This window comes from Dama dama, chromosome 14 (genome assembly GCF_033118175.1).
Source record: "Dama dama isolate Ldn47 chromosome 14, ASM3311817v1, whole genome shotgun sequence".
NCBI classification, from domain to species: Eukaryota; Metazoa; Chordata; class Mammalia; order Artiodactyla; family Cervidae; genus Dama; species Dama dama.
In genome coordinates this window covers 36,360,910-36,383,295 of record NC_083694.1, presented here as the reverse complement: position 1 = coordinate 36,383,295, position 22,386 = coordinate 36,360,910, and the positions used below count along the sequence as shown (strand labels likewise).

Below are 22,386 nucleotides of genomic sequence, written 5' to 3'. Positions count from 1 at the left end.
TGAAGTCAGCAGGAAGATGCTGGTGAAGCAGAGAACAGAGATGACAGAAAGAGAAGCAGAGCTGCCATGAATGAGATCATGCAGGTCCTGAGAAGCAGGGAGAACAGTGCACCTGATCATGTTTCAAAAGATCAGGGTCAAAAAAAAAAAAAAGATCAGACACAGAAGTACAGAACAGACTTTTGAACTCTGTGGGAGAATGTGAGGGTGGGATATTTCAAAAGAACAGCATGTATACTATCTATGGTGAAACAGATCACCAGCCCAGGTGGGATGCATGAGACAAGTGCTCGGACCTGGTGCACTGGGAAGACCCAGAGGAATCGGGTGGAGAGAGGGGTGGGAGGGGGGATCGGGATGGGGAATACGTGTAAATCTATGGCTGATTCATATCAATGTATGACAAAAAAATAAATAAATTAATTAATTAATTAAAAAAAAGATCAGGGTCAGTTTCAGTTTAGGAGAACACACTCTATTTCGCTTCTCTACCCACTACTCCGTTGCACACATCCTTTCTTTTTCTTGGATTCTTCCTTTTAACATTTATTTTTTAGTTGAAGGATAATTGCTTTACAGAATTTGGTTGTGCACACATCCTTTTCCTTCTTTCAGCCCCCCAGGCCCGACCCTGAGGAAACTTGAATGGGAATCTGCACCTTGAAACTGAAATAGGAGAATTTCTGTGCTCAACCAAAGGATGACTTACATCTGCAGCTTTCACATAGGCTCAGGAGGAAACTTGGATTGCCCTCAGGGTTAGTTCAGGACTCCCCAGGAACATCACAGGCCACAGAACACCTGCTCATGTTTCTGCTTCAGCCCACGTGGTGGAGGACACATAAGCCCACTCTACAGAGTGAGCCCAGAGCAGCCATCCCATATATGTTGGGCATATCTAGTCTTCAAGTTGCCAGTCGATAGAAAGGGCGGAGGGGAAATATCTGAAGCACATTTGCTAAGTTCATTCTTGAGGGCTTCCCTGCAACACCATTAAATTTAAAAAATTGGATGGAGTAGGAAGGCTGGTATCCAGGTCCTAGTCTCATCTGCTAACTCTACGATCTTGAATGAATCAGTTAATGCACAGTTTAACTCTGATCCACAGTTTCATTTGTAAAAGAGGAATAATAGCTTTTGCCCAACTTACGTCAGGGTTATTGTAACAAGTTAGATAAGATGAGGATGTGAAAGTGTCCCATGAACTCTTTGGCCCTTATTCAGATACACGTCTTTGGCTGAACGATAAAGAATTGAACAAGGAGTGTCCGCTCCAGGGAAGTGCTTGGGCTGTGTCTGCTCTTGTTTTTTAGTGTCTGATGCTCCTCCTGACAGAAGCTGACCTTCAGGAAGCTGAGGGCCCATAAGGTAAGCCCATCAAGGGGGGAGCTAAGAAACCAAACACAACTGCCTTAAGGCACTTGTCCATGTGAAAATTCCAGGAGAGCAAATAACAATGGAAAATAAACTTTTCCCTTGTTTTTAATTTCAGGAAAAAATTATGAGAACCGAAGGTTAGTGAATAAGGAAAACAGCTCAGAAAAAGACATTTCCAAACTGATAATTAAGTACCTGTTCCTTAGGAAGGGACTTCCATGGAAACTTAAAGGAAAATGAGAAAAACATAAAAAACATGATCTGATCAGATCCCAAAGTGGATCCTTATTTATTTATTTTTTTCAGTTTATTTTTTAAATTTAATTTTATTATTTTTTTCAAAGCCTATTTTTTTTCCATTAATTTTTATTAGTTGGAGGCTAATTACTTTACAATATTGTAGTGGTTTTTGCCATACATTGACATGAATCAGCCACAGATTTACATGTGTTCCCCATCCCGATCCCCCCTCCCGCCTCCCTCTCCATCCCATCCCTCTGGGTCTTCCCAGTGCACCAGCCCTGAGCACTTGTCTCATGCAGTGGATCCTTATTTAAAAAAAAAAAAAAAAAAAAAGAAGAGAGGAATTGAAAAAAAAAAAATAAATAAAGCTAAGCTATGATCTGTAAAAAAAAAAACAAAACAAAACAAAACAAAAACAGACAGTGTTCCAGTGCGGAGGCATGCTTAGGAATGTAAGGCAAGTGAAGGACATAAACATAACAGTAACACCAACATTCTCCAAATGCAGAAAGCAAATAGGGATGGGGAGGTTTTAATAACAGAAGGTGGTTAAATTTGTTCATAATATCTCCTTGTATCAGGAGACACAAACAATTGGCTGGGTTTTAAAGGAAAGATGAAAGAGGAGAGAGTAAAACATAGACTGTTCAAAAGTACTGACAGCTGGATGTATTCAAATCAGCGAGGGTCTGCTGGCAGGGACCCTAAATCCTTTTAAAAGTCCAGTTTTCTTAAGGAATCTCAAGAAACTCTTGAAAGAGAGCTAATTTTAGTAATTTTAATAATTTTAGTAGTTTTATTACAAACATGTGATACACAATCAATTAGGACAAGGCTAACAGTTTTGTAAAGTCAGGCATACATGAATGGCATATCCCAGCTTCTGATTGGTTAGAAATCACTGTCCTCCCAAGCCTAGTCCTCCCACCCTGATCTATCATGGTCTTTGTAACACAAGCCTGATGCTTTTTTTAAACTGGGCTATTGTTTGGTCTTTTGAAAGGGTCTCATTTTTTTTCTTTCTGTATTTGCTTTCATATATCCATATTCCACCCCCACTTCAATACCCAATACCCTGTAGAAATCCTACCCATTAATTGCTGGAAGAAAATCAGCATAACAGGCCATATAATAAGGCTTAATGGGATGTTCATGGCACTAGTGGTTTAGAATCTATAGGCTGAAAATTGCCAACAGTGTCACTGCAATCATTTAACTGTGATTTGACACTATTAGACGCTAGCATGACATCTGAAGCTCTCAGAACTGCCAATAGGACTGTCCCCACACACATTCAGCCCTCATAGCAGCCTTCCTCTGCAGGGAGGGGCAAGCTCCTGGGCTATACTTTGTGGCTGCCTTTGGAAGTCTCTCTCTTTCCCAATAGGATGAGCATCCCCAGTGCCCAGGACCAGCCCACCTGGACAGCACTAGACCCCCCTGGACAAGCACTGGATGAAAGAGAATGTGCAAGGTTCACTGGCTTAAGACCTCCCCTTCTTTTGTACTTTGGGCCAAAGGATGGTGGGAGGCAGCACCAAAGAAAATAGACATGCTTAATCTGAAAGTGATTCTGCCTGCCTCATCATTAGACACAACGTACACGTGAAGAACTCAAGGCTGACCTGTAACCAAGCCAAACCGAGTGCCTGAGCCATTGTTTACATGCCATCTCATTAAGTCCCATTACAAATTCATCTCCCCTGTGAAGCCCTTCCATTCACCAGGAACATGGGCGGCCCTAGGCTTCTCCAGCATTTAGGTCACTCCACTAGCCTTACAGTGTCACAGCCTAAGAGATCCTGGAGGGTGGGGGCTGTTTCTCACACAGTTCTGTGTGCAACACAGCCTTTAATACATAGTAGGTGCTTAATAATGAGTCATTTGAATGATGAACCCCTGGGGAAACAGATGAAAACTGTTGGGTGGAGAAAGGTGCCTTGAGCTGGCCAGTCAAGACTGCTTCTCATCAGTTACTTCCCTGGGCCTCCTTCTCATGCTAGTAAGTTACAATTTTAGTTCACTGTGTTTTGTAGTAAGCCTCCTTAACTGTAGTGAAATAGAGGCATACAAAAAATAATCCCAATTAAGGCTATGTGTGTCCGTTTAGGGGAAAGGAGTGTGCCCTCAGCACACACTTCCTCTCCAGCTGGGAGAGCCTTGCACACAGACTCCAGGGTGGCGCCCAGAGGGTCCTGAGCAGCCCAGAAGATGGCATCACCTGAGGGTTTGCTCTGAGGGCTTTCTTGTTTTCTATTTCTGCTTGAATGATGTACCCATCCACGAATCCATTAAAATTTTATTGAGCACTTGATGCCACCCTTATGGCAGAAAGTGAAGAGGACTAAAGAGCCTCTTGATGAGTGTGAAAGAGGTGAGTGAAAAAGGTGGCTTAAAATGCAACATTCAGAAAACAAAGATCTTGGCATCTGGTCCCATCACTTCATGGTGAACAGATGGGGGAAAAAGTGGAAGCAGTGACAGATTTTATTTTCTTGGGCTCCAAAATTACTGCGGATGATGACTGCAGCCATGAAATTAAAATATTCTTGCTCCTTGGAAGAAAAGCTATGACAAACCTAGACAATGTATTAAAATCAGAGATGTCATTTTGCCAACAGAGGTCCATCTAGTCAAAGCTATGGTTTTTCCAGTAGCTACGAACAGATGTAAAAGATGGACTGTAAAGAAAGCTGAGCTCCAAAGAATTGATGCTTTCACACTGTGGTGCTAGAGAAGATTCTTGAGAGTCCCTTGGCCTGCAAGATCAAACCAGTTTATCCTAAAGAGAATCAGTCCTGAATATTCACTGAAAGGACAGATGCTGAAGCTGAAGTTCCAATGCTTCACCTGATTCAAAGTGCTGACTCATTGGAAAAGACCCTGATGCTGGGAAAGATAGAGGGCAAGAGGAGAGGGGGACAACAGAGGACCAGAGAGTTAGATAGCATCACGAACTCAATGGACATGAATCTGAGCACACTCTGTGAGATAGTGAAGGATAGGCAAGCCTGGAGTGCTTCAGTTCATGGAGTCACAAAGAGTCTGACCAGACTTAGCAATTGAACAACAACAATTTGCCAGACCCTGGGGACAAAATGGTAAGCCAAGCAGTCCCAGCCCTACCCTCATGAAGGTTCCAGTTTCTCCTGGAAGAACTGCAGAAGAAAACCAGCAGGCAGTCAGCTTAAACTCAGACTGTGCTTAGTCACTCAGTCGTGTCCACACTTTGTGACCCCACAGACTGTAGCCCACCAGGCTCCTGTGTCCAAGCAAGAATACTGGAGTGGGTTGCCATGCCCTCCTCCAGGGGGATCTTCCCAACCCAGGGACAGAACCCAGGTCTCCCGCATTGCGGGCAGATTCTTTACCATCTGACCCATCAGGGAAGTCCAGATTCCAGGCTACAAGGACAGAAATAAACACAACCTTAAGAATGCTGCTCCCTAGCGCCCCCTTCTGGCCTCATCTTGCACCAGCGGCCCCAGGCCAGCACCTTCCGCGCCTGCTCCCGCCACAAGCTTAGCTCTGTGGTTGGCTGCCAGACACACGCCCTCCTGACTACAAGCATCTGAGCTGGAGACACCCTGACTCCAGGCTCTAGGAGCTGGAGCACACAGTTTAACGGTAAATCTGGAGTGGACCGGGTTTCCTCAGAGAGAAAGGGGTCTGCACGTCCAGAGATCCCGGAGGTGGGGGACTCGGGGAGTCCGGGCGCTGGCCGCAGAGGGTAGTGAAAGGCAGAATGGTGAAAAGGACAAAGGAGGCAGCCGACCAGATGTTTGCTGCTGTTCAGGGGACTGGAAAGTTTCCTGTGTCTTCTAGTGAGTCCTTTTCTCTGCTTTTAGGAAAATATTTCATGAAAGGATGTAGTTTTCTAAAATCAACTGTGAAAACTCAAGGGTATGCATGAGTTCCCTTCACTGAAGGCCTTTGTTTAATGAGATTATAGGAAGCTAATTCCTCTATGGCTCAGTCGGTAAAGAATCCGCCTGCAATGCAGGAGAAATAGGAGACATGGGTTCAATCCCTGGGTTGAGACGATCTCCTGGAGGAGGAAATGGCAACCCACTCCAGTATTCTGGAAAATCCCATGAATAGAGGAGCCTGGCAGGCTACAGTCCATGACGTCGCAGTGTCAGACACAACTGAAGTGACTTAGCACACATAGCAAGGTAGCTCATTTTCCTAGAGCATTGATTCCTGGAAGAAGTGTCCGGAGTCTTTCATGTATTCTGGGCAATTAGTGGGCTCTTGGGTGGACTTGGCTTATGTGAGAAGATGGAAAACCTTGGAATCTGGAGACCCAGTTTTCTTTCTTGTTCTGGCACTCATTGGCTGTGTGACCTTGGGCAAGTTCCTCTCCTTCTCTGGGCCTTCCTTTCTCATCTGGAAGTACCCTTGTGACTCTAGTGTTCCCTGAAGGCTTTGAGAGGGAGATGCAGGGAGCAAGCAGTGAGCAGAGCTCCAGTGGAGGTGGTGGTAGCAGGTCAGGGGAAGCAGGATGTGGGGGCCTGGTCAGTCCTTATCACATCAGGCTCCAGGGGAAGACAGGACAGTGAACCACAGTGACAGGAAAAAGGTCAACAACCCAACAGTCACATTTCTTTCCCTAAGCACAATGACTTTTGCCAGGAACCATGAAGAACATTGAGAATGATTGCTTTCGCCTGGCATTCAAAAACTGGGTTGGTCCAAGTGAAAATGCCAGGGATTGTTAAACTCTTCACCCCTGACTGGCACCCACACAGCGCAACAGTGACTGGCCTGCAGCTTAGGGGAGATAAAGTGAAAAAGAGATGAAGTGTGGGTAAAAAAATACAAAAATTCACTAAAGGGCAGTGGGAACCGACTGGTAAAGCCCTGAGAAATATAGATTGTATGTTTCTGGATTATCCAAGGCAGAGCTGTATTGCAAAAAGGAAATCAATATAAGGGAAGTCAGAAAACCTGATTTCTAGTCCTACATTTGAAGGACAGGGAAGCCTGGTGTGCTGCGGTCCATGGGGTCGCAAAGAGTTGGATATGACTTAGCGACTGAACATCAGTCCTGTGTTCTTCGTTTACAAGCAGTGATACTGAGCAAATTGAAAGCAGTAAAAGTACTTACATTTCTCTTTATCCAGAACTCTTTTTCCTCCATGAAGCTGGCAGCCCAAGAATGATCTTAGTCCTTCCAACAGAAAGAAAACATACATAAAAGTAAAGCCAAACAGATTTGAATCGGTTCTTGCTGACTATAAGGTATTTTAAAAAAAATCATTTTGGTAATGTTATTATCTGATTCAGGAACCGAGAATAGTAACCTTTAATCAGCAGTAAACAGACACCTACTTGTAAGTATCTCAAGTTCAAGGCTAACTTAAGAACCAATCAAATAAGAATACACTCTTTAGAGCAAAATATATTTTCTCAGTCTTGAGGTGAGTCTGCCCCAGGACACATCTGAAATATTTATTTCACTAATACTGAAGATATTATTGGTATCAGACAACATCAATTGCTTCAATGCAAACATTATTTTAAAAGTTACTGATGAGGCTGTTACACATGTTCTGATTTGTATACTTGATGGATTTTGTTTGTCTTATTGGGGGGGGATTTTTCTCTTTAGGTTTATTAATATAAAGCAAGGATTATTAACCTAGGGTTCAGAAAGCCTGTGAATTTAAATGGAAAAAAATTACATCTTTATTTTTTTTACCACTTTTAAACTAAAATTGGACTTTAACATTTCCTTCCATAAATCCAAAATTGTATCAGCAGTATCTGTGACTTTGTCACCACCAATAGAGATCATAGATATTTTATATTTCAAATTACAGTTGTTGCAGATAGCATACAATAGCATTTGCACTCAAAACTACTTTGAAATTAGACACACTCCCCCGATCTTGTTTTAAATACATTAATGAAAAGGACATGAATATTTCAATTTTTTAAATCTTTCAGTAGTAGTATTTAAATATCATATGTTTTCTTTACAATCCTATATACATTTAAAAACATCTTCCTGGGAAGGGGTCCACAGATGTCATCAGCGAGACTGATGGCATTTGCACACACACGAGTGCACACTCATAGTAAGAGAAGTAGTCTAGAGGGGATCATTGACTTTGGTGCCTGAGATGCAAGACCGAAGTCGGAAAGTCCTTCTAGAGACACGCCCACTCTTGTTTTATAGTGAGGGACAGGGGAAGAATTCTGCTTCCAACTGCTTTTAGAGGATGGCTATTCCCCGAAACTTGGTGGCATTTTGTGCTTGTACCCTGCCCAGCCGCTTTCATCTCTGTCACTGCTACAGGGACAGAGGGGCTTGTCTTAGCTATGGATGTATCCTCATTTTCTAGGACAGGGCTTGACACAGAGCGGGTTCTCGAGAAAGTTTGCAGAGTACATGGAAATATGAACTAGAAATAAATCCTTGTTGAAACAGACACACAAGTAGTGGTGCTGGATGAAGTGGGCTCGTGTGAGGGTGTGTGAGAAAACAGGCCGGGGATACAGGGACTGTGTTGGGGGGTGTGGGCTGCAGAAAGTGGGGCATTCTTTTTTAAAAGAAATTCAAAACAGACTTCTAGAAGGTCATTTTTTAAGAATCTTGCTGGCAGTGTGAAAACACCCCCCCCCCCGTCCCCCCGCCTGTGCATGGCCCCACCCGGCCTCACGTGGCCACCTCATTCTCCCCCCACGCAGGGCTGGCTCCTGGCATATATGAGTCTCTGTGGAGCTGGGGCAGGAACCAGCAAGGCCCATCCAGACAGCTCTCAGCGAGGGGAGAGTGTCTGAGGAGCCTCACCCAGGCTCTGCACTGAGGGCCTCCGAACACATCGCTGCCACCACAGTCCCAAGATGCCAGCAGTCCAGCTGCTACTGCTGGCCTGCCTGGTGGGGAGTACGGGGGCCAGGACAGCCAAGTTCCAAAAGGCCAACGACCAGAGTGGCCGATGCCAGTACACCTTCAGGGTGGCCAGCCCCAGTGAGTCCAGCTGCCCTGAGCAGGACCAGGCCATGTCAGCCATCCAGGAGCTGCAGAGAGACAGCAGCGATCAGCGTGCCACCCTGGAGGCCACCAAGGCCCGCCTCAGCTCCCTAGAGGCCGTCCTCCACCGCCTGACCTCCGGCCAGCCCACTGGGCCCTTGGAGACCCAGCAGGGGCTGCAGAAGGAGCTGGAAGCCCTGAGGCGAGAGCGAGAACAGCTGGAAACCCAAACCCGGGAGCTGGAGTCAGCCTTCAGCAACCTCGTCCGTGACAAGTCAGCTCTGGAGGAGGAGAAGAGGCAGCTGCAGGCGGAGAACAAGGATCTGGCCAGGAGGCTGGAAAGCAGCAGACAGGAGGTTGCAAGCCTGAGGAGGGGCCAGTGTCCCCAGGCCCACAGCAGCTCTCAGGACGTGCCATCAGGCTCCAGGGAAGGTAAAGTGGGGTGAAGGTGACAGGATTCATGGTGACCTGTTACAGGTGGCCCAGGCCTATCCTTCCTACCCTATCCTTTCTCCCAGAGACCCACATGTAGCATGAGGCAGACAAATGAAGGAGGGCAAAGCAACCACTTTCACATATTCCTAATACATTAGTTCCTGAAAATTCTGTTGAGGTTAGTGGTTCTGGGTTCTTGTGCTCACCCGTGACAGTTTTCACCATTCACAGCAAAATGAGAAATAGAAGGACCAGATGAGATGCCTATATATACGGTCAGTAGAAAGTTGCCAACTCTCCTTTTAGAAAACTATCCTTTTGTGAATCTTTGTTCAGAGGTTATTGATTCTTGCCTTTTGTTGTTAAAATGACATCTATTTATGAAATGATTATAGGTGATAGGGTTTTTTTTATGTCCTTCCTTAGCAAAATAAAGAGGCAGCAATCCTTTTGTGCGTTCCCTCACTATGTTGTTTTGGAAGTTTCCTGCTCTTTGGGTAATCTGATAGGGATTGACTTAAATCTGTAGACTGCTTTGGGTAGTATTGCCATTTTAACAGGATTGATGCTGGAAGTTTTCCTGCTCTTGATTCAGTCTGAGAACCTCTGCCTTTAAGTCAGTTTGAGGTGGCTTTTGCTACTTCAGATGCTGTTCTGTTCATCCTGCCCCTGCCAGAAGGTGAGTCCCTGAGTGTCTGGGCTGGGGGCGGGGGCACTCTTCCCAGTAGCTGGGAAGACAGTATCTTTGTTACTTTTTGTGAAATTGTGCTCCCAAATATTTGCTGTTTAATAAGTTTTCCAGTCATGAGGAAATAAACAAGCAAATCCAATTATGGGACAACTACCCTAGTGTCTTCAAAGATGTTGACATCAAGAAAGAAAAAAAGGGAGGTGGGGGACCTTGTTTTCGATTAAAGGGGACCTTAGAGATGTGGTGACCAAGTGCAGTGCGTGACCCTGGAGGAGCTCCTGCATCCAGGGACACAAGGCTGCAGAGAACAGGTTTGGGATCCTTGAAGAAATTTGAATATAGACTACTTATCAGATTACATTATTGGGTTAGGTTCAGTTTCTTGGATGAGAGACGGTAGTGTGGTTATGAAGAACAGCGCTGTTCTAAGGAGATACATACTCAAGTACTTAGGTGTGAGGTGTCAGAATGTCTACAGTTTACTTTGAAATGGTCTGACAAAGATTATGAATATATAAAGAGAGAAAGAAAAAGAATACAAATTGACAAAGTCTGAACAATTGGTAAATCTAAGTGAACAGCACATAGGGGTTTATTGTATTAATACTATTCTTTCAACTTTTCTAAAGGTTTGAAAATCTTCAAAATAAGATGATGGGAAACTGTTTTTTAAAGAGAGGCAGGTGTGAGATCAGAAAACCCAAGAGTTGATGCCTGGGTATGACCTCAGGCAAGTCATCTAATCTCTGCATCGTGGTTTCTCACCTATAACGTAGCAATGAAAAGTCCTATGATAAATAATGATTTTGGTGGGGTTCAAGTGAAATGACTCTAAGGTATAAAGGATTTTTAAAATTTTTATATTGCTAGAGTTGGAAGAGATTCAGTTCTAAATTTTCTTTTTAAAAATGTATATTTATTTGGCTGCTTTGGGTCTTGTTTGCAGTGCACGGGATCTTTGGCTGTGGCATGTGGGATCTAGTTCCCTGACCAGGGATCGAACCCAGACACCCTGCACTGGGAGCATGGAGTCTTAGCCACTGGACCACCAAGGAAGTCCCCTAAATTTTACAGTGAAGGAAAGTAAGATGCCAAGGGACCCCAGGTTGAAGAGCTGATCAGTGATAGAGCTAAGATTTGTTGAACTTGGTCTTTGAGCACTAATGAAAGAATCATTATAAATACAAGTGTTAATGAGGCACTATATATTTCAGACTGTTTACTGAATGAACGAAAGCAGTGTGTGTTTATGAAAATAGAGGCAACTTTTTTTGTATTGTCTTGTGGTCATTTAACAAATCTTTGGAAATTTATTCTATGTGTTCTCTGATTTTATATTTCTTTTTGTCCTTTCCAGCCGCTCTACTTTTGAAATCAAGACAACAGCCTATTAGAGTGAAGTCCAGACTTGGAAGCTCTTTTCTAGCAGTGGGATTTTCATGAGCAGGAAATTACATTAGTACAAGAATGTAGAGATGGAAAGGGGGCCTCGAGAGCATCTGGCATCTCTGGCTCATTTGGGCAGATGTGGAAACTGAGGCCCACAGAGGTCACTCAGTTGTCCCCAGTTGGCAGCCCATTGGTGGCAGAGCTGGGACTAGAATTCAGCCCTACCTTGAGGTTCAGCGGCTCCTAGGACCCTGATGGGACCTCTAGTTTGTAGAACCTAAAGATGAAAGACAAGGGTTACCTTGAAGTGACAGGGAAAGGAACGCTTGGAAAAGAAGATGTGCTTCATGGTCCTAGATTTGAGAGTAAAGGGCTGCTTTGGGTGCTGGGCCTCAGATGTGGGTGTACCATATGCAGGGGAGGCAATACCTAGGGAATGGAGGGTGGGGGGTGAGAGCTTACTGAGTGAGCAGGGGAAAGGCCCAAGTAGGTGGACTTTTTCTTACTCCACCTGTAATTCAAATTGTCACCACCACTTTATTGGGTAATTGTTACATAGGGAAAAAAGTCTCCATAGAATTATGGAAGACACTTGCTTTTGCGTGTGTGTGTGTGTGTATGAGTTGAAATAAAACACACATATAAAATGTTGTATTAATAGTTTTGTAGTGAGATGTCTGGAGGGACTTCCCAAGTGGTCCAGTACTTGAGACTCCCTGCTTCCTATTGCAGGGGGCATGGGTTCGATCCCTGGTCAGGGAATTAAATCCCACATGCCTCACAACCCAGCCCAAAAATTTAATAAAATGTCTGGAAATCTTTTAAATAACCCCTAAGTAGAAAACACAGATTACTAGTGAAAAATTAGAGTTGCTTGCAGAGTCACAAGAGAAGCCCTACTTCCTCCTTTATTTCTCCTCTGCTTTGGACTCGTTGTCTCAGAGAACAGAGTCCAGCATGTGGGCTTGTGGCAGCGTTTGTATGGCCACATCCCAGGGAGAAGCATCGGGGCTGGGGGGAATGTGACCGGGAGGGAAAGAGAACCAACAAGGGTGGCGGTGAGGGGCGTTCTCCAGCGGGTCCCCATGGTGGGCAGCAAAGGCTTGACCCCACGGGGCTTGAGGAGCGGAATGCAGCAGAGGAAGGGAGCACTCCTCCCTGTATCCCATGCTCTGTTGGCCAAGGATCATCCTTTGGGATCTATCGCATTTCCCTGATCCACAGATGGAGGTACCAGGCTGGTTCTTGCAGAGCCCGCCAGGCTCCTCTGTCCATGGATTTCTCCAGGCAAGAATACTGGAGTGGGTTGCCATGCCCTCCTCCAGGGGATCTCCCCGACCCAAGGATCGAACCCAGGATGCAGAGGATGACCACCAACTGGAGGTAAAGTGGAAAGCACGCACCGAGGTGTCTGGCACACAGTGACCAGCCAGGGGATGGACTCTAACTACGAAGGGCTTCTTTTGCTGGAGTTAAAAATGTCATTTATAGATCAAAACATCAACACGTATATATCGTTTCCGTAACACGGGTTGATTCCAGAGACAATAGGTGTTGGAGCAGCACTCAGGATAGTAGTCTGCTAGCAAATCTTCAGTTTCCTAGAGTATTCATGACAACCTGTGACTTTGTCAGCACCCTTCTTTTTCCTCATCTTCTTCATGACCTAACTTTTTAGGCAGATAGAAAATAGCTACAATAATTATTATAATGTCATTTGCATATACATGTTATGCAACCTTATGTACCATATATATATATTGCCTGTGTGTATGTGTGTGTGTGAGCGCATGGTATATAAACAAGTTAATCAACTCAGGTTAAGCTCTCTAGCATGTGTCTATAAAGCAGTGGTGAGGGAGTCAGGACAGAGTATGAAGAAAATATTTCCAAAATTTTGTAACCGATGTGAACTTTTCAACCACAGAAAGACTGGATTTTCATAGAAACAACCCCCTAAAATTTTTTAGCTGTCCGATACAATATAGTTCTTAATCTTTTCATAACCTCTTTTTGTTTCGCCCTACACACATTCAGAATGAAATTTGAGTGATTCTGAAACATTCCAGAGAAACTTTAGCTTTTTGTTACATTTTTTATTGAGGACCATTTCATTTTCAGTTTGAGCTAAGACTTCTGAGGCTCAGAGAGTTTGAGGAACTTGTCCAAAGTCACACAGTTGGTACATGGCTGGACAGAATTAGGAAAGTATGACTTCTGGCCTTGCCAGGCCCCTTCACACAACAGCTACCTTGCGTTTTGGGCTCTGTATCCTCTTCCACAGGCTTCAGTTCTCATGCCCGGCTCTGCTCTGGGAATCTGACTGTTGCCAGATGCTCCTGGCTGACACAGCCACGCAGCAGCCAGCAGGCTTGCAAGCCAGCCATCCCACCTGCCAAGTGAGAACTGGCCTTGCAGTCATTCTGGAAGTTTTCCCTGACATTATGTTTTATTGTGACTCTTGTTTACTCCAAAGAAAGCCATGAGGCGTGGTTCCTGCAAAAAGTGATTAAAGGGGTTGAATTGGGGGGGAGGCAGGCAGAAAGGCCCCTGGTCAGAGCCCTGAGGGCCTTGGTGGGACCAGGAAAGGAACTGGGAACCAGTCAGGCACGTGTAGGGGGAGAAGAGTTGATGGCAAGATAGCTCTTTGGGTGCACTACCTGGGAGCTGTGTATGTGTGAGTCACCCACTGGAATCTGAGTCAGCTCCAGGAGTGGGTCACTGCCCCTATCCAAAGAGCTAAGCAGCACCTTCCAGGCTCTTGTAGAGCTTCTGGTAGCAGTCTGGGTTCAACCTGGAGTCAGAAACCACACAGCAGACTAAGTCAGGGATGCTTCACATAAAGAATAACTGATGAAAGAGAAGCAACTATGAGACAAAGTAAACTCCGCATGGCACCCTAGGTCTGCGTGAGGGGAACCAGAGGGAGCACAGTCTTGGAATGGTCCTGGCTTCATGGAAACCCTGGAGGGTTTCAACCCATGAGACAGCAGAGAGGCTGGCTGGTTAGCCTGAGCTGGAGCTGGAAAGGCCACCTCTTGAGTCTGAGCCAGGCTGCAGGAGCCCTGCAGAGCCTGCGTGGGGGCTTGCAGAGGTCCACAGAGTAGGGGGGTCCCTGTGCAGGGACTCGGGGTGCCATGTAGCAAGGGCTGTGGAAAGGTTATGGCCAATCTGAGGTGGCAAGGTCACAGAGGAACCAGGCCCTGGGCTCGTGCCTGGGCAGGGATCCACCAGCTGTCCTCACACTGGTGCCCACCAGCCCAGCCCCTGCAGGAGACCCACTCACCTCCCCTGCAGTGTCCCTCCAGCACCGTCTACTGAGAAAGCTCAGCATCGTGCTCACTTTAGAAGAGAAATGCCTTGTGTTTTAGAGAGCATCTATGAAAGGGTGCATCATCTATGCATTCAGCACTGACAGGCAACACATTTGTAACTGACACACAACCCCACCATAGGGTGGAAAGGTTCACAGCTGCCATGACCATGACAGATGTGGGTTTAAGTCCCAGTCCCACCACTTACCAACTGTGTGACCTTGGGCAAATAACTTAACCTGTTTCCTCTGCTGCGAAGTGAGGATCATAACATTCCCTTTGAGGACTGCTATGTGGAATACAAGAGCCTAGGATGGTACCTGGCTCATAGGAGGCACTGAATAAGTGGCCATAGTTACATTAGGTGCAGACTGCAGTTCTAAAGCCTTATTCTATATTTCTCTAAAACTTGTGAAGGCAACAGATCACATAAATAATTTATATAAAACTGCTTTGAAATGTGGAAAGAGCTATAAATACCTCTTAATCATCTCTTTTCACAAATAAACTGTTTTTCAGTATTTCAGTGCCAGTACTTTAGCTGTCTTCAAGAAAGTTACCTGGGAAAATGCCTGTAACTTTGGGTTCTTCCCCCTTCACATTTCTTTATTCCCTGTGGCTAAATATGGGGTTTTTCTTTTTTATTTCTCTCTTTTTTGGCTGAACTACACAGCTTGTGGGATCTTAGTTCCTCGACCGGGGACTGAACCTGAGTCACCTTGCATTGAAAGCACAGAGTCTTAACCACTGGACCACCAGGAAAGCCCCCATTTTTCTTAACTTTCTTCTCACTGACTGGCAGGTATATGCCTCTACTTTTCTCACTATACATCTTTTTTTTTCAGTAAAATTTCTCACTGAATTATATGACCATGCTGGTTTACATTCAGAGAGTGAAATAATTTGTATCAGATGCACAGAGGAAGGAGCTGGGTGCAGGGGAGGGCAAGCTCACAGTGACCTTCAATGGATGGCAGCTGTGGGTCACGGAGCTGACGAGCAGGGAGCTAGAGAGGGGCGAGGGAATGCTCTAGCTTTGCACAGATGCCACTGCGATGATATTTCTCACTCACCTGAAACCTCACCTCCACAGCTCTGCAGACAGGGAGGTGATTCGGGGAACTGAATTAATGTCCCAAGACTCCCCAGGAACCATTTGGATCGAATGTTTCTGATTCCCAAAATGAACCCATGTTACTTTTTGGCCAAGAGGACTTGCCAGACTATGAATTCCTCTGGGAATTCTGAAGGGAACCAGGGAACCGACTGTATCTTATTCACCCTTTTTCTCCATATCTAGCCTTGCATGTCTGGAGAAGGAAATGGCAACCCACTCCAGTATTCTTGCCTGGAGAATCCCAGGGACGGCGGAGCCTGGTGGGCTGCCGTCTATGGGGTCACACAGAGTCGGACACAACTGAAGCAACTTAGCAGCAGCAGCAGCCTTGCACATCAGAGCTGCTCCAGAGGGGCTGGCTGATGGGATGGATCAACAGCTTGCCCAGGCTGCAGACAAGGAAGACCTTCCACACCCCTAGGGATGCTCCCAGTTACCCCTGGAGTTTGGGTGTATGACCAGGATGACCTCAACTGGTTACACATTTTGACTTAGAGCTTTTAACTGCTCAGGCAGCCCAGCCTAGGAACATTCCCGGGTGTGAGGATGGCGCCCCCCACTCCCCACCCCCAGCCCCTACCCCCGGGCAGTCACACTTTCCAGGAGGTCAACTGAACAGCTGCACTAAAGGAAGGGTGGAGACTGCTTTGGGGATCAGGGTTTGGGGATCAGGATGAGTCAGGGCTGGCTGTGCTGCCGGGCCACACAAAAATACCACCCCCGGAGCCCTGGCCCAGCCCAAGCCTCAGGGCTTCTTAGTTGGGTGCTTTCCCTGCCTCCTTCCAGGGAGAAACATTTCCAGTACTGTAGTTTACTGAAGCTAAACTCTATAGACTGTAGCCCACGGGGCTCCTCTGTCCATGGAATTCTCAGGCAAGAACCCTGGAGTAGGGTTCCATTTCCTTTTCCAGGGGATCTTTCCAATCCAGGTATTGAGCTCCTGCATTGCAGACAGATTCTTTACCATCTGAGACACCAGGGAAGTGCTTCATTGAAGCTAAATACCAGCAACCATGAGAGGGCGCCTTGATTCCAGACATGAGAAAATGTGAAAGAATGTGTGGCTTAAGATTACTGAAATGTGGGCACATCCAGGAGGGTTGAGTTCCATTACCTGAGAGGTCAATTTAGAAGGGTTAAGCTAACAAGTGATGAAAGACAGAGAATGTCTTCCTGACTCTCTGGGCTGTAGTCTCAGGCATTGCACTGACCACCCTCCCCCACCATCCTGCACACCGGGGAACTCTGGGCTGGGAGCCAGGTCCGATTGCCTGACGCGGTCTGCAAGAGGAAAGGCCGATGATTTAAGCATATCTTTTTTATTCCAATACTTTGACATTTTGGCCTTGCTGCTACAAAAGGGACTGCCTCTCACAGGGTAGTATTTCTAAAGATAATATATGACTCAACTGTAAGCACATCTCTCAGATGCAAACCAACCAATCCAGAGCCCACAACCTACCCTCTCTTCCTTCAAACTCACACTCAGGGCCACTATTCCTCCACCCTGATCAATGGGGGCCAGGTACCAGACAACTGGGGACAACTCCTAGGGACAGCTTCAAAACCTTGCAGAAATTATCCAAAGTAACCAATCCTAAACCTGTTTATCCTGCCTCACTCATTCCTTCCCTTGGAAATCATAGTAAAGTGCTCGCCCATGTTCCCCCTCCCTCCTGACCAATTCTGGTGCTTCCCTGGGTGCCCCTTCCTCTAGAGATCAGTGAGTCTGACAACTGTATTTTCAATGGCAATGTCTCCTGATCTGTTGGCCTCACCATTGTCGTTGTTAGTCTGAGTCACGGACTGTAATTGACCCCATGGACTTCCCATGGACTTCCCATGGACTGTTTGTGACCCCATGGACTTCCCAGGCAAGAATACTGGAGTGGGTTGCCATTTCCTCCTCCAGGGAATCTTCCCAACCCAAGGATCGAACTCTCATCTCCTGTATTGCAGGTGGATTCTTTACCACTGAGCCACCCGGGAAGCCTGTTGACCTCACCATATGTGAACCATAATCCATCCTACATTTTAAAACAGCTGCTCCTGTTATATTCAAGGGCTGCTATATGCCATAATGCTAATCAAAGAAGTAATAGCAGTGACTTAATATCTAACCAATGTCATCCACACCTCTCCCCTTCTCCATGGTTCAAACCCCTACCAAATTCCTATAGGAATCCTTCCTTGTCCAAAGCTAGCTTTGGAAAGATATCTGACAGAATATGTTACTTCTTACAGACACATCTGTATTGTGATAAGGGGGAAAAAAAGCAAGTCATGCAGGGAATTTGTTCATTGTTGAATTTCAGACATCCCAGAAGATGCTAAGGATCTTCCCAATATCCTAGCATCAGACCTCACCTACTCATAAATCAAACCTTCTAATGGGAACCATTTTAACTGTGTACAAGCTTACTTTACTTTGAATAATATACTCTGTGCTAGGCATGTTGCTATCCAATTTATTATTTGTGAGCTTTTTATTATGGGCTTCCCAGGAGACGCAGGGAATTGGGGGTTCAATCCTGAGCCAGGAAGAGCCCCTGGAGAAGGAAATGGCAACCCACTGCAGTATTCCTGTCTGGGAAATCCCATGGACAGAAGAGCCTGGCGGGCTACAGTCCGTGGGGTCACAAGAAGTTGGACATGACTTAGCGACTGAGTACACATGCACAGGTTTTTTATTATGGAATTTTTCAAACTTTCACAAAAGTAGAGAGAATAACACAAACCCTAACATGCCCATCACCCAGCTCTGACAGCTGTCAGCCCAGCCCAGTCTTGTTTCACTGTCCTTCCCCCTCCCCAACCCCACTTATTATAATAAATCTCAAACATGGTCATATCTTTGAAACCCTATTTAAATCCCATCCTCAATATAGTCTAGCTTTAGACCTTCTTCCTCACAGTACAGTGTTGTCTCTTTTTTTAAATACAGTTGCTAAATGGAATCTGGAGAAGGTGGACTTCCAGGAACTGAAGTCAGAGTTAACAGAGGTTCCTGCTTCCCAAATCTTGAAGGAGAGCCTGTCCGGTCATCCCAGGAATGAAGAGGAAGGCACTGGTATGGAGTTAAGTTTCTCCTCTTCTGTACCCACATGGTCTAGTTCTGTGCTCAGAGTTGGTCAGTTCACTATGTGGGAGGCGGGTGGACAAGTAACCTCCCTGGGGGCAGAGGCAGGAAAGGGGAAAAAGAACAGAACCCCTTTTCTGCTCCCTTTCCAGGGTATACTGGCAGGGAGTCGGTCTTTCCTAGCAAAGCTCTGTATTTTGTCACTTACACTTTTCATGGAGACTGCACTGCCCCAGGGGAAGATGAGAGATGTATCCGTTTTTCCCACTTGGTTGTCATATGGATTGCGTCTGAAAAATGACATTTTTCAAGTAGATCCTTCATATCTTTATCTTGGGGCCAGACAGACACCATGTACCATCCCAGCATACTGTTAACTGAAAGTATCCTTCTTTAATTTTGGGTACTGAGGAAAAGTAGCATTGCCCCTCTCCAAGGTATTCCCTGAAAGCCTGACTTTAAGATGATGAAGACTCTGTCTTTCAGAAACAGGCACTATCGGTAATATTGACAGTTATTGCTAGCACGGAAAGGCATGAAGGAGGATGGGGAGTTTTAAAATATTCAAAATAAGGTTCCTTGAGATATGGGCAACAAAGAGCTTCCACTTTCTCTAAGAAAACTGAGATACCCATTATAATACAGAGATGTGTTGTGATTCAAATAGTTCTCAAACATCTCATTTTAAAAATCATATTCAGATTTTATTATATTAAAATGATGGCTGAAGTATGTGGTCCATTGGGGAAGGGCTTGAAAAACTTTGTTTTATTGAGATTATTATAATGATTTGATTTTATCTCACTGTTTAAAATAATAAAATAAACCAGACATAAAAATCATAAAGAGTAATATAATGAACACCATGAGAACTTGCCCAGGTTTAGAAAAATATACAAATATAGTGTGAGGCGCTCTGTACAGCCTTTATCTTTACAACCAATACCAAGTTGGAGTATTTATTGAAAACAATCCACATATAAGTGGACTCATATAATTCAAGCCTGTGTTGTTCAAAGGTCAGCTGTACTTGGATTCACATTACCTGGTGATCAAATAATATTTCCGGGGCATTTACTCTATACCAAGCACTTAACATGTATAATTACTTGTTAAATTTACAACCCTACTACCCAAAACATTACTCTTATCTCCCTTTACAAATGAGAATACTGAATCTTAGAGAGTTAAATAACTTATTGAAAGTCACACAGTGGCAGATGGCAGAGCCCAGGTTTTTTTTTTTTTTTTTTTTTTTGGCATTTTATTTACTAGTGTCGGGGCTTCCCTAGTGGCTCAGATGCTAAAGAATCTGCCTGCAGTGCAGGAGACCTGGGTTCAATCCCTGGGTCAGGAAGATCCCCTGGAGGAGGGAATGGAACCCACTCCAGTATTCTTGCCTGAAGAATTCCATGGACAGAGGAACCTGAAGGGCTACAGTCCATGGGGTCAGAGAGAGTCAGACTAGACTGAGCGACTAACACTTTCACTAACACTTTAAGAATGTTAGCTTTTAATGTCATTCACTAGCCAGGATAAAGTTTGAGGAAAATATTTGAGGACAGTTTGGAGTGTTGTGGAAAATGATATTTCATAACCTGAAACCACCCATTTGTGCTTCTCTGGACTGGCAAATAGAGGCCTGGGGTGGGGTCAAGTGTGCCTCAGTTTCCTCCCCAACAACTGAATTTTTATAATATCTCAAAATTGAGGGGGCTTCACTGGTGGCTCGGACAGTAAAAAAAATCTGCCTGCAATGCAGGAGATGTGGGTTTGATCCCTGGGTCAGGAAGATCCCCTGGAGAAGAAAATGGCAACCCACTCCGGTATTCTTGCCTGGAGAATCCCTTGGACACACAGAGGAGCCTGGCAGGCTACAGTCCATGGGGTCAGAGAGTTGGACACGACTGAGCCACTGACTCTCTCTCTCTCTCTCTCTCTCTCACACACACACACACACAGAGAAAAAAAAAAAAAAAAAAAAAGCTTAGGTTTAAACCCGGACTGCCTGCCTCTGATGTTCTCACTTGTGCGGGCTCTGCCATGCTCCACATCCTGGAACGATGGTGAATACACAGCTGTTGCTTTGTTTTCATGCACCAGGATGCGGAGAACTGGTTTGGGTAGGAGAACCTGTCACTCTGAGAACAGCTGAAACCATCACGGGCAAGTACGGCGTGTGGATGAGAGACCCCCAGGCCGCCTACCCCTATACCCGGGAGACCACCTGGAGAATCGACACGGTGGGCACGGACATCCGCCAGGTGTTTGAGTACGACCTCGGCAGGCAGTTCGCGCAGGGCTACCCGTCCAAGGTGCACGTGCTGCCCCGGCCGCTGGAGAGCACGGGCGCCGTGGTCTACCGGGGCGGCCTCTACTTCCAGGCGGCCGAGTCCAGGACGCTGCTCCGGTACGACCTGCGCGCCGAGACGCTGAAGGCGGAGAAGGAGATCCCCGGGGCCGGCTACCACGGGCAGTTCCCCTATTCCTGGGGCGGCTACACCGACATCGACCTGGCCGTGGACGAGACAGGCCTCTGGGTCATCTACAGCACCGAGGCGGCCAAAGGCGCCATCGTCCTCTCCAAGCTGAACCCGGAGACGCTGGAGCTCGAACAGACCTGGGAGACCAACATCCGCAAGCAGTCTGTCGCCAACGCCTTCATCATCTGTGGCACCTTGTACACGGTCAGCAGCTACTCCTCGCCCGACGCCACTGTCAACTTCGCCTATGACACGGGCACGGGGAGCAGCAAGGCCCTGGCCGTCCCGTTCAAGAACCGCTACAAGTATAGCAGCATGATCGACTACAACCCCCTGGAGAGGAAGCTCTTTGCCTGGGACAACTTCAACATGGTCACCTATGACATCAAGCTCTCCCGGATGTGAAAAGCTGCCAAGCTGTCAGAAAAGGCAGAAGGAGATGATGTTCAGGGCTCTTGAAGGGAGAGCCAGTCAGCCAAGGCCCACACAGCTTTCCTCTGCTCTGCAAGCTTGCATTAACCCAGAAGAATGTACATGGTCACCAGGTCTGACTGGGCGGGAAGAGCCTTGTGGGGATTGAGACGATTCCATGTTATCATATTCTTTTCCTCTGTCTGCTCTTAAAGGGATACTTAATCAAAATAGTGTGACTTTTCTGGTGATTTGAGGCAAAAGCTATAATGTGTAGGGGGTTTCTTCACGAAAACCACAAGAGTTTTGATAAATGGGCCTCACTGGCTAAAGAATGTATGTTTGGAGAGGAGGTTGGGAAAAACAGGTTGCCCCACAGGGAATCCAGGGCCAACGCCTGCCCTTGCATGTTGCCTGGTTACCATGAGCTATAAAAACAAACAGCACTTCTAAAGGAAAAGGGATAGTTCTTGTGGCAGCATGAACATGCATAATATGTGTTTACTATAGTTGGCTTCTAATGGTTCAGGTGGATCCAGTTGTGTATGACAGAATCTTTGCCCCATGAAATAAAATAATCTTACACAATGTTCTCCTTGAACTTTGTGTGATAGTTTGTGGAAGAGAAGAGTACAGATTCTAACCATCAGATAATTCCTTTGGGTTGGGAGTGGTGATTGCAGGATGCTAAAGTTATGTAGTGTGTGTGTGTGTGTGTGTGTGTGTGTGTGTAACTGAAAGGTTTGTGCCTGGTTTTGAGGTCTTGCCCATGATGACACCAGGCAAACTGAGGAGTTCATTCCTTCCCACCCCCATCTCCTTTTGCTTTTGATCCTTCTCAAACAATCCATCTTTTCTCCAACTT

General features: G+C 45.9%; 1 protein-coding gene across 1 annotated transcript; it reads left to right on the top strand.

Moving 5' to 3' along the window:
- Nucleotides 1–1,289: 1,289 nt before the first annotated feature.
- On the top strand, nt 1,290–22,122 carry MYOC (myocilin). The gene is made up of 4 exons (XM_061161220.1): nt 1,290–1,368; nt 8,317–9,034; nt 18,493–18,618; nt 20,731–22,122. The coding sequence occupies exons 2-4, from the start codon at nt 8,473–8,475 to the stop codon at nt 21,513–21,515; spliced, it is 1,473 nt and encodes a 490-aa protein (XP_061017203.1). The 5' UTR covers nt 1,290–1,368; nt 8,317–8,472; the 3' UTR covers nt 21,516–22,122.
- Nucleotides 22,123–22,386: the final 264 nt, after the last annotated feature.

Coding starts and splice junctions, on each gene's coding strand:
- MYOC (XM_061161220.1), top strand. CDS start 8,473: ATGCCAGCAGTCCAGCTGCTACTGCTGGCCTGCCTGGTGGGGAGTACG. Junction 9,035..18,492: donor GCCATCAGGCTCCAGGGAAG/GTAAAGTGGGGT, acceptor TTTTAAATACAG/TTGCTAAATGGAATCTGGAG. Junction 18,619..20,730: donor GAATGAAGAGGAAGGCACTG/GTATGGAGTTAA, acceptor TTCATGCACCAG/GATGCGGAGAACTGGTTTGG.